This window comes from Phalacrocorax aristotelis, chromosome 26, assembly GCF_949628215.1.
Source record: "Phalacrocorax aristotelis chromosome 26, bGulAri2.1, whole genome shotgun sequence".
NCBI lineage: Eukaryota > Metazoa > Chordata > Aves > Suliformes > Phalacrocoracidae > Phalacrocorax > Phalacrocorax aristotelis.
Genome location: NC_134301.1, coordinates 913181 through 931883, shown reverse-complemented (window position 1 = coordinate 931883; position 18703 = coordinate 913181). Strand labels below are relative to the sequence as shown.

General features: G+C 61.2%; 2 protein-coding genes across 2 annotated transcripts; both read left to right on the top strand.

Annotated features, from left to right (window-relative positions):
• The first annotated feature begins 1793 nt into the window (after positions 1-1793).
• Positions 1794-6401, top strand: LOC142048574 (tubulin alpha-3 chain-like). The gene is made up of 2 exons (XM_075075608.1): positions 1794-1880; positions 3972-6401. Exons 1-2 carry the CDS (start codon positions 1809-1811, stop codon positions 4317-4319), a joined length of 420 nt encoding a protein of 139 aa, XP_074931709.1. The 5' UTR covers positions 1794-1808; the 3' UTR covers positions 4320-6401.
• A 5829-nt stretch (positions 6402-12230) lies between these two features.
• On the top strand, positions 12231-18276 carry LOC142048606 (acrosin-like). The gene is made up of 5 exons (XM_075075670.1): positions 12231-15713; positions 16034-16234; positions 16573-16838; positions 17121-17266; positions 17732-18276. The coding sequence occupies exons 1-5, from the start codon at positions 15460-15462 to the stop codon at positions 18077-18079; spliced, it is 1215 nt and encodes a 404-aa protein (XP_074931771.1). The 5' UTR covers positions 12231-15459; the 3' UTR covers positions 18080-18276.
• The last annotated feature ends 427 nt before the right edge of the window (positions 18277-18703 follow it).

Here is an 18703-nt window from a genome sequence, read left to right as displayed (position 1 = left end):
TTGACCACGTAACGTGGTTGATCAGAGCCTCTGTGAGTAGCTGGAGGGTTCGTAACCCTGCTCCGGGCTCGGTGCTCCCCTTAATGCATCAGCAGTGTGTCCCTCTCTGGTGTCCCTGGCTGCCGGCAGTGCTCGGTGCTGCCCTGGCCCCACGAAAGCTGCTTTTCTCCTTCCCTCCCCTCTGCAGGTTCCTCCTGATGGTGTCGAAGAGAAGCTCACAGCGAAAGGGCTGCTCTATCGCAGCCTTCAGCTCTTGCCAGTGTGACCTACGATGCTTTCCAGTGCTCCCAGGTACCAGGGGCCGTACCAGTCCCTGGCACTGGGGGTGGGCGAGACCCTCGTGGTGCTGGGTGTCTTCTCCCATCAGAGGTGGTGGCACACTGGTGGGGTTGGAAGGGGCTGCTCACGCCACCCCGGGGAGGTTCTGCGGGGGCTGTGGGTCGCTGGTGGCCTCTTGCCAGCCATCCTCTCCCTCTCCCTGGAGCCGTTGCAGGCGGCGGGCTGGCCGGGTCTGGAGCGGCTGACGGCGGGCTGCAGGGCGAGCGTGGTGTGGATGCTGGAGGCACTGGAGGGGCTCCCCGAGAGCGAGCGAGCCAAGTACTTCGACATCACCAGTCAGTGCCGTGACAGGTGGGACCAAACCCAGCTCCTCGGCCCTGTCTCAGGTCAAATGCGGTGGCAGAGCTCAGTGTCCGTGACCTGAGGCGGTTCTCTGCCATGCAGAGTATGTGGCTGGTGGGGCCAGGGCAGAGGGTGACCATCCCTGGCTGGGTAAGGAGAGGGAGGGGTCGTTCTCTCTCCGTCATGTCTTTAATATCTGGGTTTCCCTTGCAGCAGTGCTGTGCACGTTCAAGCTGGCCTACATCTTCTACAACCAGAACCTTCATGAGGAGGCCAGCTCTGTCCATGAGCTCTTCTGCAAGAGGCTATAGGTGGCAGGTGCCTATGCATGTCCAGAGATCCCCCCGGAGAGGGTCAGCCCTTGTGTAATGCTTCTGGCAGAAACTGGGCTGAAAAGTCTGGTCCTGGTGCTGGGGGAGGAGAGGATGGGACTAGCTTTTGCTCCGGGGATTTTGGGGATAGAAGGCTCTTTCTAATCCCTCTCTCCAGCTGCTCATCCCTGGGCTCCGTCCATGAAGCCCCTAGACTCAAGTACCTTGCCAGGGCAGCCCCTGTTGCCTACAGGCTCCCTGTCTGCCTGCAGTGAGGGCTGGGTGTCCCTGTCCCTGTGGAGCAACAATGGGGCATCGCAGGGGGGGGTCTGCTACTGCTACTGCTTTAGTTTAGTTTAACGGAAGTGTTTTTATTTGGGTTCTGTGACAATAAAGCTGCTGCCTTTGGCACTGTCCCCCTCATCTCTCCTGCTCCCTGTCTGAGTCCCTCCTGCCCCTGCACCCTGCTCCCCTTTGACCCCCTGGGGAGGGTCCCTGGGGCTCCTGCCCTCCTCCTCTGCTGCTGGAGGTGACCCAGAGCCCCATCCTTTGGTTTTTGGGGTTGGGGGGAACCTCAGGAGAGTGGGAAAGTGTTAGGGGGTTGGTGCGCTGCTTGCTCAGGGCTCCATCCCCATGGCAGTGCTGGGCTGTAGCCTCTGCCCCTTGGGGGGGACCCTCGATGCCCCCTCTGGGGGTGTGGGTGTGGGGTGGTTGTTAGGGCCCTGCAAGGGGGCGGCCCTGCCGCCCGCCCCCCGCCCCTTTTCGGGGCTGCTGCCTCCCGTGGTCCGGAGCGCTGCCGGCCGCCGGCCGCCAGGGGGCGCTGTGCAGCGGGGCAGCGAGAGGCGCATTGGCGCCAGAGCGTCGCGGCGGGCCAAGATGGCGGCGGCCGTGAAGGTGGTGGAGCTGGTGGTGCGGCAGGTGGAGCCACTCCAGGGGCAGCTGGAGCAGGTGGGGCCGGTCCGGGGGCGCTGTGTGGGTCGGTCCTGCCCGGCTGGGGCTGTTCTGGGGGCGATGTGTGTGAGTGGCGTGGGCCGTGGGTCTGGGGGATGATGTTGGGGCCTGGCAGGGCTGGGAGGGCAGGGTGTAGTGGAGCAGAGTGGCCTGTGGAGGCTGGAGGCGGTGTGTGGGAGCGGGCTGGACTGGGGGGCCTGGGGGGGAATGAGTGTGGCCAGAGTGGGCGCGGGGAAGGGGATGTTTGAGACCATGGTGGGCTGGGAGGAGTGGGGGAGAGTTACTGGACTGGGCTGGTGTGTGGGGAGTGGGGAGGGATGTGTGGGGGCAGAGTGGGCTGTTGGAACTGGGAAAGACGATGCGGGGAAGGTGACAATGGGGGTCCCTGGCAGTGGCCTGGAGAGCTCATTGCCTCTTGTGGGGACGGTGGAGAGGTGGTGCCAGCCCCAAGGAGCGATGGTGTCCCAGCCCCCTTCCCAGGGGTCCCGTGGGTTCCCCCCGGGAGGCAAAGGCAGCAGGTGCACATCCAAAGCCAGATTGTTTTGTCGGGGGGAACACGGAGCACAATGATCAGCGCGGGGCTGGGGGGTGCCCGTGTATGGGGACAATACCGGGACACCTCAATGCCCTTGGGGCTGTTGGCATGTGTGTGTGAGCAGTGACGGGGTGCTGGGGTGTTTTTGTGGGTAGGGGGGTCCCTAACTATTACCGGCTAGCAGTGGTGACAGGAGGTGGCAGGGACATTGCCCTGCCCTGCCCCCCGGGTATTATAGGGGGCTGTGCTGGGTGCTCCTTGCCCCTCATGCTCAGCCCCGTAACAACTTGGGCGGAGGGTGGCCATGGTGAGAGCCGGGCAGGGTGGCCTGGGAACATCGCATGGGCCTGGACAGCCTGGGGGTTGTGAGATTCCCGGGGCTGTGTGTGGGGCAGCGGTCTGGTGGGTGAAGGCTCCTTGTGAGTGGGGGACACCCCGTGGGGCTGGGCCTGCCGAACACTTGCACACCACAGAGCAGGCCCTGAGGTGGGTGGATACGGGGTCCTGTGCGCCCCCGGTGTGTGTGGGGCCCAGAGCCTTTTCCCCCCCTAGCCAGGGCTTGCAGGCTGCGTGCTCCCACCGCCGACTGTCTCCCCCTCCAGGCTCCCTGCCCGTCTGGGGTGCACTGTGTGGGCCAGGCTCCCACAGACCCCCTGGGTGCCCTGGAGTCTCCCTGAGCTGCGAGGGGAACCTGCCCAGAGCAGGGAGTGGGGGGGTGCCAGTGGGACCCTACTGCCGCCCTCTCCTTCGGAAAGGGAGCGCCCCTCGATGGGAGCATGGGTGGGAGTGGTTCACGGGGGTGTGGAGCGATGGCAGGGGCAGCCGCCACTCTCACAGCGCCCTGGGCACGAGCAGCAGTGTCTGCAATGGGGGAAACTCTTCCCAAGGAGGGGGTGACGGCGGTGCTGGGACTGTGTGGGGTGGTGCAAGGGCTGGCAGAGAAAAGGGGGATTCCTCTTTCTGTGGGGACTGGGGGTGCACTGGAACTGGGAGGGGGTGATGGGCATCCCTGCAGTGAAGGGACTGAAGTTGTCGCTGTCCCGGTGCAGGCCTTGGCTGGAGGGGACTGGGGAACCTGGGAACCCTGTGGAAGCCCAGCTCTCAGCTCTGGGGCAGTGGCGGGCTGAAAGGCTCCAAGCAGTGTTAGTGGGGGGCCTGCCCCCAGCTGAGCCTGAGCCCCCATCTTTGCCCCCGCAGCACGAGTGCATCTCCCTCCGTGGGTTCCGTTTCCCCACAGCAGACCCCTTGGGTTGTGCTGGGCACAGGCACTGCAAGGGGCAGCTCCTGGAGCAGGAAGGAGCCGACTGTCCCCCAGTCCCTGCGGGAAGCGGCCCCTTTCCCTGAGGGCAGGTCATGCCAATGCACAGGGCGCCGTGGCTGGAAGCAGAGCTGGGGCACTCGGGCAGGTGCCTGCCCCTGCCTGCGTCCCCGAGACAGGAGTCCCCAAAGGCCTGAGACCCTGGGGTGAATATTTTCCTTCCTGGGCAACTTGGTAGCAGCTTAAATTCAGAATTACTGATGGACCTGTCTTGTTTTCTCTCCCCTTCTTCCAGACTGACCAGTGCACGAAGCTGCAGGGATTCCTGGTCTTCCACAGCTTTGGGGGCGGCACCAGCTCCAGCTTTACCTCCCTGCTCATGGAGGCCCTCTGGCTCAAGGGCAGCAAGATGTCCAGGCTGGAGTTTTCCATCTGCCGAGTCCTGCAGGCCTCCACAGCCGTGGTGTTGCCCTACAACTCCATCCTGAACACCCATTCGAGCCTGGCGCACTCATGGTGGACAACGAGGCCACAACAGGACGTTGAGAGGCTCACCTGCTGCAACCGTAGTAGGTTGATAGAGCAAATCGTGTCCTCAGTCACAGCCTCCCTGTACTTCGGTGGGGCGCTGAACGCTGGCTGAGCCAAGTGAGCGATCCTGGGCAAGGATGAACGAGCAGACAGGGAAGGGTGACGTTGTAGAGGGTGCCAGCCACAGGCTGCCTGAGCAGGGAGAACAAGCGGGTGAGGCCATCGACAGACAGGTTGGAGCAGCCCCATGTCCACAGGAACCGGGTCCTCATGGGGGGCTTCAGAGAGCCCTGCTGGAGGGGCAGCACAGCGGGACAACAAGCAGTCCAGGAGGCCCCTCAGAGCGTCGATGAGAACATCCTCCTCCAAGTGACCGAGGAGCCAACGAGGAGGAGAGGAGCTCTGCTGAGCTCATCTTCACCAGCGAGGAGGGGCTCTTGGAGATGTGGAGGGCAAAGGCTCGATGTGGAGCATGAAGGGGACGTGTGAGGTGGGTCCATGTGGGTCTCTGGGACACGTGCTCAGCAACGGCAGTGCCCGTGGGGCAGCAGCCTTGTGTGTTTCTTGGAGGAGCTGCTGGTGGTGCCCCCGTGCAGGGGCTGAAGAGGAAGGAGCTGCCTGTGTCCTCTGGAGGTTTCGCTGGGGGCTGGGGCTCTACAGAAGCAGGAGAGGGGCCACGGGCAGCGGCTCCTGCCGACACAACGATGGCAGCCGCTCGTGCAGGATGGTGGAAACGGCCTCCTGCCTCCCCATTGGGCAAGAGCCAGGTCTGAGGCAGAGCGGTCGTGGGGCACACAGGCAGAAGGGAAAGCAGCAGCATCACCTCGTTCTGAACCGTCAGCTGATGTTGATTGACAAGGTCACGCACTTGTCCTACCATCACAGATTTCCTTCTAATCTTTTGAGTTTTATTTCAAAAGTACCGGGACCTCGACCTCCCCGGGCGGCTCCCAAAGGCGTCCATGTCTGCCAGCTTCGGTGGTAGGGCCCAGTTCAGGATGTCCCTCTAGAGCAGGACTAGGATGAAGATGGCGATCTCCAGGAAGGCAAGGAACAGAAAAAGTGTCCTGTGGGACAGGAGAGGGGTCAGGCAGAGCTGGGGCAAATTTGTCTCAGCTCTTTCCAACCACCCAGCGTGAACGCCACCGTGGGACCTTTCCCCATGCTGGGCGCAACACTGCCCCCTGCTCAGGACTGGAGTGAGGGGCCCAGGCATCTCTCTCGGCTCTAATGAACGTCTCCCTCGTGGGCCCCCAAATCCCTCCCTGTGTGCCCCCCCACTAGGAAGAGAATAAATACTGCAACGTTCCATCCCAGGCAAGTTCCCAAGATGCATAATGCCCTTGGCCCACTGGCACGAGCATCCCACTGCCCATGGAAGAGCCCCGGCACCCCAAGCCCCCAGGGCAACTCACCGCAGCCAAGAGGTGATCTGATGCCTCCTTGACACCCGCCGCTCCTCCTACAGGCCAAGGCACACAGAGAGATGTGTTAGGGTGTGCGAGGCGGCCGAGGCTTGGGGGCTCAGATCCCCTCCCTTGTCCTCCTTAAGATGAGTGCTCCCCTGTGCCCTGGGCACTGTGCAGACCCTTCCCTCCGCAAGGCCCACAGCGGGGTTGTCTGTCCTACCAGCCGCACAGCCACCATCTCCTGCATCAGCGACTCCCCTGTCCCCTCTGCCTGTGCTGTCTTCCTCCTGCTACAGACACCGTGGGGTTCAGGGCTGTGAGAAGAGACCTTGGCCGGCATGGTGACCCCCCCGGGTAGCCGCTAGGGTGCTGCCCAGCCTCTGCTGGGGCTGGCACCGGGCACCCTAGCAAGCCCTTACTGCATGGACCCACCTCCCCACCCTGTCCCACCCCAGGCCTTATGGGCATGGAGGAGAGCCTGGGAGCTGCCCAGAGTTGTGCAGAGCTGCTTCCAGAAGTCCTGAGTTGCTCAGAGAGTTTTTGAGGCGCTCAGGAGAAGACAAAGGGATCTCCAGAGCAGGCAGGAGGAGCGGACAGGAGCCAGAAAGATGTCTGCAGTGGCAGACACCTGCCCAAAGCTGCTCAGCACCCTCCACCCCGCTGCCCCAGGTTTCACTCAGGGCCCCGTTGCCACTCACAAAGCTGTTGGGTCTCGGAGGCATTCCCATCCCTCCTGGAGGTGCTGGAGCTTGTTCCTGAGCAGCTGGACAAGCAGAGGATGTGGTGAGGAGTCCATGCCATGCCCACTCTGAGGGGCCTTCCCCCCACAAGCATGTGACCCCCCCCGTCCCTCCTGTCCCCAGTACCTTATTGACCTCAACTTGCTCCTTAACAGCAGTAACCAGTTCTGCACACTGACGCCACTGCAAAGCAAGCGGGACACACTGCAGGGAGCCATGGTGTGAAAGGGCACCCCCAGTCAGTCCCCAGGGCAGTGGGAGGTGAGGGCAGGGCCAGGGCGTGCTGGGAGGGAAGAGGGAACAGGAACGTCTGCCTCCAGGAGGGGCAGGGGGTGGAGGAGGCCCCCATGACACCAGCTGGGGCCCAGTGCCAGAGTATCCAGCAACCCCCTCCAGCCCATGCCTGACAGGCCGTTACACACGGCTTCCCCTGACACACAAGGGAGGGTCACTCATCCCACCCCCTTCCCAAAGCCATGCTGCTGTGCCTGCCGACCCACATCAGGCTCCCCTCTGCAGCACAGCCACAGCCAGGAGCCTGGGGGACATCCAGAGGCCCAAGCCCTCCATCACGGATGCCCTATCCCAGAGTAAATCTCCTCCCCAGCCACACCACTGACTGTGGCTGCTGGGCTGCGTGGACCCAGCACTGGCACCCCGTTCCCTGACCCTTTCAGCACACGCCTCCTTTTCCCCTCTACCTTCTGCGCCTCTTGCAGGCTCGCGGCTGCTTCCATAATTGCGACTTGGACGTGGGCCTGCAGGAGAGGAGGGGAAGAGGAGCTGCCGTCAGGGCACCCGGGCACTGCCACGAGTGCACTGCCCTTGGCATTATCCCCTCCCAGACCCCCTCGGGCTCTGCCTTTGCCCTCGCGTCCCCTTTCCTTCCCCGGCCCTGCAGGTGCTAGGGGCAGGCAGAGGGAGGGACCCCCAGGCCCAACTCTGGGCACGCTCCACATCTGGACATGGTCCCGAGCAGGTGGCTCTTGCTGACCCTGCTTCAGCAGGGCCATTGGACAAGGCCAGATGATCTCCAGAGGCCCCTTCCAGCCTCAACCAGCCTGTGATTCTGTGAGCCGACCTTCATCTGGGCCACCAGCCCCTCCAGCCGCTGCAGCTCCTGGCAGTTGTTCTCCAAACACTGCGCCACAACACGGTTCTGGAAGAGGAGCCAGACACAGGCACTCAGCCCCTGGCACAGCCACAGGAGCTGCAGCTGGGGCCAGGGCAGAGGAGGGGACACTGACCTTCTGGCTGAGCTCCTGCATGGTTTCCTGCAGCTCCTGCTGCTTCTTCCCCTGCGTGGGGAAAAGAAGGGTCAGGGGCTCAGCGCTCGCAGCTGCAGCCCCTGGGGACAAGGGCAGCACTGCACACCTACCAGGCACTGTAGCAGCTCCTTGTGCCTTTTGGTCTCGGCAGAACAGCGCACCAGGCGCTCCCGGAGCTTGCGGAGCTCTTCCTTAGCCACTTCGGTCTGCATGGCTGCACCTGCGCGTCGGGAGGCAGCAGGGTGTGAGGGGCAGAGCCACGTGCCCTATCGGCAGGGACAGTGGCAGGGATGCTGCCCTACCCAGACACACAATCATACACGGACACGTGGGTGCGCTTAGAGGAATGCACCCCCCGCACAGCTGAGCACAGCCACGCCACCCTGCTCACCTGTAGCTGTGCCCAGCACCGTGGGTGCTGCCACAGGTGCAGTCGTACGCGCATGGGCACAGCCACGCACGACCTTGTGCTCCCCAAGCACAGGAGTACCCACGCTCTCTCACGCACCGGGCACGGCCACACACACATGCACAGTCGGGGCTGCTGAGGGCTGGCATGGGAGCCTCCCCCAGAGAGGGGCACCGTCGGCCGTCTGCACACTCACACCTGCACCCCCCACCCCAAGCAGCAGTCCTGTGCACGTGTGCGCACTAGTTCTGTGCCCGGCTCGGCCTGCGCCAGCTGTGTGCTGAGCACGTGGCAGGAGGTGGTGGAGGGCATCAGGGACCGCTGAGGAGAGAAGGAGCTTCCCATGGCCTGCTTTGCTGGGTGCCCATGGGCCCCTCCTGCTGGCAGGGCTGCCCTGCCCTGGGGCCTCTGCGACACCTCCAGTGTCACCGTCCTGCCCTGTGAGGTCTCAACACACCTGCCCCGGCACCCCTTTCCTTTGGCTTCCCACGCACCCCAGCAGCACAGGCGTCCTCCTCGCCTGCCCTGCTACGGACCAGGCTTGCTGCCTTCCCCACTCCTCACTGGAGAATAAAATCTACCGTGGCCTGAGAAGACGGTGGTTCCGCCTGGTTCTACAGTGGCATCAATACCGTGCGGGGACGGAGGGAAGGAGGGACGGCAGCTGAGGCTGGCACGCAGGGACCCAGCTTGCGGCAGGCGGCGGGGTGGCACCCAGTGCCTAGCAGCTGAGACTGGCCCTGGCCTCGAGGGTATGCAGGGACTGGCGTGCGGGGCAAGACCCTCTCCACGCGCCCCAACAAACACACCCCAGTACATGGAGGTTCAGGTAGAAAAGGCTTTATTGAGGGTGGGGGGCTGTCAGAAGGGCAGCGGCCCGTCCATGACCCTGGGGAAGATCTTCCCCAGTGCAATTGCCTGGTCGATGTTGGTCTCACACAGCACATGCAACAGCAGGCGGTGGAAGAGCTCGGGGTCGTACCAGGAGGCGTAGAGGACAACAGCAGCCAGAGCAAAGCCGACAGCCAGCTGCAGGCTGACCAAGAGCAGGATGAGCGTCCTGTGGGGCAGAAGAGGGATGGGAGGCAGGACAGGCTGGATGCGTCCCAACCAGATCCTGCCTATGGGATGCAGGGTGTGTTCTGGGAGCCCCACAGCCTGCTTCCCCCACCATTTCTCATTGCTCCCCCGGGCAGGGTGGTGCACGAGACGCCGCAAGCCCAGGAAAGAGCCCTGGCTCAGGGAAAAGCGACGCTGAGCACTTCCCAGCTGCAAAGCCCACAGCCAGCCAGCTGCTCCCCAGCTTGTGAGCCCTGCTGGCTGGAGCAGGGGTCCGGCCCATGCCAGCCGCTGCCCGGGAGCGGGCCCCACGGCACCCACTGGGGACACTCACTGCAGCCAATAAATGAAGCCGCGTCTCCTCGCCAGCATGTCCCTCTCCTGCAGGTCAACACAGAGCAAGGACACTTGTCACACCCTGCAGCGCAGCCGGGACAGCTGGAGTTGCTCGGTGCCACTGGCCTCTGCCTCATGCAGGAGCATAGCCCGTGCGTGGCTGTGACCTCCATGGACCCCGGTTCCCAGGGAGACCCCGCTGGCCAGGGCAGGGGCTGGCACAGGCATCCCCCTTACCAGCTGTGCTTCCACCAGCTCCAGCAGTGTAGTCCCCAGCACCTCTGCCTCCTTCTTCCTCTGCTGCTGGCTGCAGGCAACAGGGCATGGTTGGACGAGTTACAGACCTCCAGGGCCATGCATTGGGTCCCCTTCCAACCATACAGCACCCCAGGAAGGCAGGGAATGGGCTCCCCTGTCACACCGTGTGCTGCACATACCCCCCACACCATTGCCTGGCTCCAGCACTGGCAGCCCCATCGCTCTGGGTGCTGCAGAGACCGCCCTAGACACCTGTGTGGGGCGAGGGGCCCAACTCACCACATCTCCTCCTCCTCCAGTGCCTCTTCAAGACTTTTTATTTGCTGACGCAGCACCTGGGAGAAGGAAGGGTCTGAGTCCCGGAGTCCGCTGCCACCCTTCTCCAGCCCTCCCACCCCGGGGCCTGTGGGCACCCATCTCTTTTCCCCCAGCCCTTTCAGCACTACCTCAGTCCCCTGGTTAAACTCCTGCAGCCAGGACACCATGTGGGCAGAGTGCTTTTCCACCTGCAAAACAACCGGCGTATCACCCTCGTCCCTCTCCAGCCCCAGGGCCATGCCCACTTGCTGCCCCACTGCCCCAGGGCACTGGGAGACTGGGCAAATCACAGGGCCACGCATGGCAAAGGGATGGACACCCCCATATCCTGGGGAAAATGTCCTCCCCAGTCACGCTTCTGCCCGCAGCCGCTGGCCAAGCGGAGCGAGGTGACCCTCCTTGAGCAGCGGGGCTGGACGAGACAAGATGACCTCCAGCGGTCCCTTCAAACCGCCGAGCCCCAGCCTGCGCAGCTCTGGGACGTGGGCAGAGGAGAGGACACCAGTCTTTCTGTTGAGCGTCTCTAGGGCATCGTCCAGGTCCTGATATTTGTCCCCCTGCACGCAGGAAGGAGAGCAAGGGCTCAGGTGTGCAGCCCCGACCCACATGTACCGGGAGCCACTCCACACCTACCATAGTCTGCAGTAGCTCCTTGCTGCTTGCCAGTTGTGTGCAGCTGTGCACAGAATCTCTGCTGGCTCCCTGAGGAGTCCCCGCAGCGTCTGCTGCCTGCAGGAATGGGGAACCATCAGATTCCCTGTCACAGACATACGCCCGCTCACACATGGCACTGCCCCAGCTTCCCAGGCAGCCCGGCCAGGCTACTGCCTTCCCCCCACTGCTCACAGCCACACACAGACCCCCATCCACTCCCTCGCCCTGCCGCTGGCTGTGGGGACCACGGGGATACTCTGCCCTCACCCTCCACTCCTGCGTTGGGAGCCTTCCACTGCACGGCAGACACAGGACAGCACCTTGGCAAGGACCCTCCAAACTCCTGCCCAGCAGCACTGAGCTTCTGCTCCAGATGCTCCTCAGCCCCCGGGAGCAGCCCTCTTTATACCCGCTCGGGCACCCGTGTCACAGGCGCACGGTGGCACTGACGGCCGCAGCTGCCCACTGTGACACGGCCGTCACCTCCCTGGGGCTGGCACCAGGACTGACGTGGGGCCCAGCCTTCCCAGTTACCGGGGAAACAGGGCACCACTCTCAGCACCCACTTATCGCTGGCAGAGCAGACGCTCTGGGGCCTGACTGAGGCGCCAGCAGAGCTTCTGTGCAGAGCTGCTCACAACTTGCAAGCAGTGAGGAGCAACTGCAGCTTATTAGGTGAGGAGCGGCTCCTGGTGTTCAAGCGCCGTGGCTTCAAACCCTGCACAAACGGCTGCCCTCGCTGTGTCGGCAGGAGCCGCTGCCCGTGGCCCCTCTCCTGCTTCTGTACAGCTCCAGACCCCAGCACAACTTCCAGTAGGACACAGGCAGCTCCTTCCTCTTCAGCGCCCACCCAGGAACACCACCACCAGCTCCTCCACGAAACACGCAAGGCTGCTGCCCCACGGGCACTGCCGCTGCTGAGCACATGTCCCAGAGACCCACACGGACCCACCTCGTGCTGGCCGCTCCAGACCCATGCTCACTGCAAACACGCAGCACTTCCCTCTCCCTTTCCCAGGTCCCTTTCTGTGATCTTTTCCTGTGCTACCAACCCTGTTCTGATGGAAACTACCAACCCCCTCCATGGCCCTCCTGCATTTTGGGGGCAAGAAATCACTCCTCCCAACATCCTCCTCTGTTTTTTGGTGGTGGAGTCAGAATCAACCTAGAATGACTCACAAAGAGACCGGAGATGGAAAGAGCAAAGGGGACCCTCCCATTGACCTTCACATACAGAGTGATTAGAAGTAAGACACATAATAATGTGCGAGCTAATAAAAGCACAACTGGATGAAGCACTAGATTCAAAGTTCCTGTTGCTCTCGGTGACCACCAAGTAAGGTATCCCACCCATGATGTTCTCCATCCTTTTTCACTCTTTCCGGAACATGGTGCATTTCTTTTGCATCATCATAATGAACTGTAATCGGGCTTCTTTGTCCACTGTCTTGAACTTGTTTCAGCTTTAGTGGGGCACTAAAGGAAGCTTCTGGCCAACGGAACCTGGTCCTGATGGGTGACTTCCACTACCCAGACATCTGCTGGAAGAACAAGACAGCAGCTCACATGTCATCCACCAAATTTCTGGAATGGATAGAGGGCTGTTTCCTGATACAAATGTTAGATGTGCCAACCAGGAATGAGGTACTGCTGGTCTTGTTATTCACAAACCGAGAAAACCTGCTTTGTAGTATCTCGGTTAGTGAGAGCCTTGGCTGCAGTGACCACAATATTGTGGAGTTCGGGGTCCTGCTGAGCGTGCTGAAGGTCAGCTCTAAGACAAGGGTTCTGGATTTTAGAAGAGCAAACGTCAGTGCACTCAGGGCTCAGCTGGGAGGGATTCGGTGGGAGGCTTCCATGGAATACAAAGGAGCTAGCGAGAGCTGGGAATTCTTCAAGAACTTTCTATTGGAAGCACAAAACCAGTTTATCCCCTACAAAGGAAAGGGAAGTAAGCGGAGCAAGAGGCCCCCTTGGCTCAACCATGACCTCCTGGGTCTTCTCAAATCCAAAAGGGAAGCACGCTGGAGATGGAGAAGTGGAGGATTATCCGTCGAGAGCTACAAGAGCATTGCCGGAGTGTGCAGAGATGCAGTTAGAAAAGCAAAAGCCCAGCTCGAATTGAAACTGGCTGTAGATGTGAAAAATAACAAGAAAGGTTTCTTCAGGGGTGTCAACCATAAGCAGAAAAAGAAGGAAAACATAGGCCCACTCTTAAATGGAAAAGGAGAGTCAACCACCAATGAGGCAGAAAAGGCAGAGGTCCTCAAAAATTTCTTCACCTCTGTCTTTACCAGCACTGCCGCATCCCAGGCTTTGGGAACAAAATTGCCAGTTGATCCAAACATCGACCCACCAACAGTGAAGGAATAGTTAGTACATGCATTACTACAGGAGCTTGACCCCTACAAATCCATGGGCCCTGACCCATCCACCCGAGGGTGTTGAGAGAGCTGGCTGACATCATCGCAAGGCCACTCTCCGTAATCTTTGAGAAGTCGTGGAGAACGGGGGATGTCCCAGAGGACTGGAGGAAGGCAAACGTTACCCCTATCTACAAGAAAGGCTGGTGGGAGGGTCCAGGTTACTATAGGCCCATCAGCCTTACTTCAATCCCTGGGAAAGTTATGGAATGAATCCTCCTGGGGGCCGTCACAAGTCAAATGAAGCACGTGATTGGGAAAAGCCAACATGGCTTTGCTAAAGGCAGATCGTGCTTGACAAACCTGGTGGCCTTCTATGACACAGTGACTTGCCTGGTTGATATGGGAGAGGCAGTGGACATTGTCTGCCTGGACTTCTCCAAGGCGTTTGATACGGTCCCCCACAGTCTCCTCCGGGAGAAATTAAAGCATTAAGGCCCAGACAAGGGGTCTGTGCAGTGGGTGGGGACCTGGCTGACAGGCCGCACCCAAAGGGTGGTGGTAAATAGCTCCTTTTCCAAGTGGCAACCTGCCACTAGTGGGGTCCCCCAGGGATCGATATTGGGCCCAATGTTGTTCAATATCTTCCTGAGTGATCTGGATAACGGGATCCAGTGTAGCCTGATGAAGTTTGCGGATGACACCAAGTTGAGTGGGAAAGTAGACGCTCCAGAAGGGAGAGCTGCTCTGCAGGGAGGTCTGGGTAGGCTGGAAGAGTGGGCCAGCAGGAACCTTATGAAGTTCAACAAGGAGGAGTGTAAGATCATGCACCTGGGAAAACACAATCCGGGAGTGCGGCACAGACTGGGATCCACCTGGCTGGAGGGCAGCTTTGTGGAAAGGGCCCTGGGGGTCCTGGTGGACGGGAACCTCAACATGAGGGAACAGTGGCTGCTGCGGCCAAGAAGGCCAACGGGATGCTGGGCTGCATCAAAAAGGGCATCGCCAGCAGAGAGAAAGAAGTCATTATCCCGCTCTACTCAGCGCTGGTCAGGCCACACCTGGAGCACTGTGTACAGTTCTGGTCCCCGCTGTACAAAAAGGATGTGGCCAGGCTGGAAGGGGCCCAGAGAAGGGCCGCCAGGATGATCACAGGACTGGGCAGCTGCCATACAAGGATGGGCTGGGAGAGCAGGGTTGTTCAGCCTTGAGAAAAGGAGGCTCAGAGGGGATCTCATCACCATGTACCAGCACTTAAGAGGCAGCTACAAAGAAGATGGAGACTCCCTTTTCACATGGAGTCCCATGGAGAGGACAAGGGAGAACGGACACAAGTTGCTCTTGGGGAGATTCCGCTTGGACACAAGAGGAAAAATTTTCACAGTGAGGACAGTCACCATTGGAGTAATCTCCCCAGGGAAGTGGCTGACTCGGCCTCGTTGGACACCTTCAAGAGTTGTCTGGACAGGGTACTGGGCCGTCTTATCTAGACTGCGCTCTTCCTAGAAAGGTTGGACTAGATGATCCCTGAGGTCCCTTCCCACCTGGGATTCCGTGATTCTGTGAATCAGTAGAGATGACCATGCTGCAATTGCTTTCTTACCAAAGTAAGGTTTGTTCCAATGGGTATAGGGAACAAATCTTGGTACCATGTCCAGTTGGACTGTAGTAAATGCTGAGACCTGACAGGAGCTGAATAGTTAAAGCGCATGCCAGAATTTTGGCAAAATCATGGATACAGCTATTTGAGTGATTGCTTATATCTGCAGTAACATTGCCGAGAAATATACCCTCACAAAGGGTTCTCACCCAAGCACATTCGTTCCCATTACACACCAGTACAGTTTCAGAGGTTTTGTTGGGATGCATTTCAAAATGGCAAATACTTTCTTCGGCATCAAGGAAAACACTGCGCTCTGAGCAAGAGAGCGACCCCGTTCCAGTTGGATGCTGGTCGCTCCCACGGGTCTCATCCTAGCAATCTTGTAGCCGGTGCACACACCCATGGTCTCTGGTGAAAATGAGAGCCAGAGAGGGAGAGAACGCTTGGAGTTTTGGGAGGCTAGGCAGGCGCAGAGCCCCACTGTTGGTGCGGCTGTGAAAGGGCTGCCAAGGGCTGCTGAGGCCCAGCAATAGCTTTCAGTGCTGGCACCTTTTGTGTGGGAGCAGTTCTTGGACATTGTGAACTTTGGCGCCTGCCTCTGGTGAAAATGAGGCGCAGAGGCGGAGAGAGCGTTCGGGTGTTTGGGAGGCTAGGCAGGCACAGAGCCCCAGTGGGTTTTTCCTGCTAGGTTTTAGCAGGCAGTGCTCGGAGCCAGGCGCTGCTGCCTGCCACGGGGGGGCCTGCACACCCTCACCCTGCAAGCAGAGCATTCCACGGGGCCCTGTCGGGGGTGTCCGATCCCAGGTTCTGCATCCCCTCCTGCTCTGAACCCGCCATGACTCCCCCCCGCCTCCCCGAGAGCCCACCACGCCCAGTGCCCGGAACCAGCGACTCTGTGACATCAGCCCCAGGGCCGAGGGCTCCGCAGGCAGCGCGAGCACTGCGGGCACTACGTCGCCTGCTGCACTGGTGGCGACGAGCCCTCCGGTCTTGCAGCTGCCACGTGCCGCTGTCGGCAATGGCTTTGCTGGCCGTCCTGGTCCTGCTGGCCGTGTGCTGGCCTGTGTACGGCACATGGGACAACTGTGGGTAAGTGGCCCGAGGCTCGGGGAGGGAGCTGGGGCACCCCTTAGGGCGTTCACTGGAGGGTGCCCGCTTGTCCTCTGTGACCGCCCCACAGCTTCCCGAGCCCTATGTGGGAGCCTCCTTTCCTCGCCGGCACCCAGGCTGCTGGCACAACTTGCCTACAGGGCTACAACAGGAACTGGGGCGGACGGACTCACGCCCCACGGCGTTCCCTGGCCCTGCTGGCCATGCAGCGCCTTGTGGGGAGGGAAGGCGGCTGACATTCAGCCTCAACAGCAGCCAGCCAGCCAGCCAGCGGGACAGTAAGGAGTTTCTGGTTACAGAGGGACCTGCGGGCTCCGGCCCATGGCTTCTCACTACGGCACGTCGCGCGTCGTGGGCGGCACAGACGCCCAGCCAGGGGCCTGGCCCTGGATCGTCAGCATCCAGGATCCTGGGAAAACAGGCACGGGGCATATATGCGGAGGGTCCCTCATCAGCCCACAGTGGGTCCTCACAGCAGCCCACTGCTTCATCAAGGCTAGGTAAGGAGGACCAGGCAATGGGGACAGCCCCACACCACCGGCAGGTACCACATCCGCAGCACCACGTGCTACTCCCATCCCGCTTCCTTGCCAGTACGCCCAGTGCCTGGGCACTGCAGAGCCCTCCTGAGACACTGCTCAGGACAAGGCTGGGCTCGTGCCGCTGCTTCCTAGCAGCCTCCAGCTCGACGTTCCTGCAGCCTAAGGCGTGCCAGGGCAGTCGCACCCTCCGTAGCGCTGCTTCCCGCTCTCCCCGGGCAAGCAGAAGGCAGGGAGCTGCTGGACTGCTGCAGCACGTGGCTCTGCTCCCCTCACCTCTCTCTCCATCTGCCTTCCAGGCACATCACCATGTGGCGCGTGGTGATCGGGGCCACTCGGTTGACTCAGCTGGGCCCCGAGGCCCAAGTGCGCAATATTAAGCGGCTCCTGGCTCACGAACACTACACTAGTGTCTCGGAGAGGAACGACATTGCGTTGCTGGAATTGGACCAGCCTGTCCAGTGCAGCTCCTACATACAGCTTGCCTGTGTGCCTGACGCCTCGCTGAGAGTGTCAGAGATGACAGGCTGCTACATCAGTGGCTGGGGTTCCACGACTGCAAGATGTGAGTTCCCAACGAGTACTCGTGTCCTGAGGGCAGGCTTGGCACGCTGGGGAGACCGGGCTTGGGCTTCCGGGCAGCAGAGGCGAAAGCCGGAGTCAGGCTGTGGGGACGTACGCCTAGAGAGAGGCGGGCCTGACCCTTTACCCAAAGCAAGACCGAAGGGACACAGCGGTACGATGCCTCTCAGGATGCAAAGCCAAGCCCTAGGGAAGGGGTTCACCCCGAGAGGGGGGGAGAACTGGCAGCCAGCTGCTGGGTCTTAATTCCTTTCTCTGCTCACAGCTGGAGGCTCGACTGATGTCCTGCAGGAGGCCAAGGTCCGCCTCATTGACGTCAACCTCTGCAACAGCAGCTGGTGGTATAGAGGGGCCATCCACAGCCACAACTTGTGTGCCGGCTATGCGCAGGGTGGCATCGACACCTGCCAGGTGGGAGCGCGCTACAAGTCAAGCCCCAGCAGCACAGGCAGCCCTGGCACCACCGCCCAGGCGTACCCTGGCGTGCGCTTTGCTTGCCAGGTCACCCTCCCACCGCTCTTGGGGCTGGCGCTCACCTCCCCTTCCCCAGCTGCACGTCCCTGCCCAGTGCCCCCCTTGTCCCGGAGGCCTGCGACTCTGCCCAGAAAGCCCAGCCAATGCTCTTGGCACATCCCGGTCCTGCAACAGCCGCCTGCCACATACCCAGCATCAGAGGGGAGAGATGAGATGAGAGCCCTGCCTTGCAGGCCCATCGCCCCTTCCTAGAAAAGCTTCTCTAGGCTCCAGCGCCTCAGCAGAGCCGTGCTCTGCGCTACATACAGCTCCGGCAGGTGCTGAGAGACAGGAGGAGACAGCCACAGTGCTGGCAGAGGCCACCCAACACCACCCTAAGCCGCTCTTAATCCTCCGCTGCAGGGTGACAGCGGTGGTCCTCTCGTCTGCAAAGACAACAACGCGGACTACTTCTGGCTTGTCGGAGTGACGAGCTGGGGGAAAGGCTGTGCCAGAGCAAAACAGCCCGGAGTCTACACCTCCACTCAGCACTTTTACGACTGGATCTCGGTGCAGATGGGCCTGCGCCCAGCAGTAACGGCTACTCCAGCGCCACGGCCAGGCTTCACCTCAACCCCCTTTCAGAGGCCGAGGCCAACACCAACGCAACCGGGCAGGTTTACGCCCTGCCCATTTCCACGCCAGAAGCTGGTGGAATTCTTTAATGTGCTGCAGGAGCTCCTGCAGGTCCTGAGGGGAAAAAGGGCTTGAGCAGCAGCATGAAGAGCACGCAGCGCAGGCTGCGGTGTACCACGACCGTTTCCCCCTGGGGCAACGCCTGCTGCTGCAACGGCCGCCTCAGTGTCTAAGGCCTGCTCTGTCCTGCCCGTGCTCCTCGAGTGCCCGCAAACGCTGAAGGTGACTTAGTTCTGGAAATAAAGTTGCCAGTTTTCACAGACAAGCACGCTTCGGTCCAATTCAGTCTCCTGCGCAAGGCAAGGACCTCCACGGCCGGCGCCTGCAAAGGGAGGCTGCAGGCAGCCGCGTAGGGCACAAAGGGGCTCAGAAACTCACTCAAAAGGGCCGAAAGCGTGCCAGGTCTGAGAGGAGGGTGCTCAGCGCCACCGTGGGATTGTTATCCCAAAAAGCGCATTCGTTTGCCCGGTGTGCAAAACGCAATGTCCTGGCACGGCCCCGGCTGCTCCCTGCCAGCTTCTCCAGCCGCTCGCAGGTTTGCCCTCCGAGGGCAAAGGCCCTGTCGCGTGGAGGCTGGAGCCACCCGACCTGCCAAGCCCTGAACGCGGCGCCGCTGCACGCAGCCGCTCCAAGGGTGCAGCTGAAGCACGTGGGTCACTGCCTGCCTGCCCCCTGCCCCCACCCCTTCCTCCTGCTGTC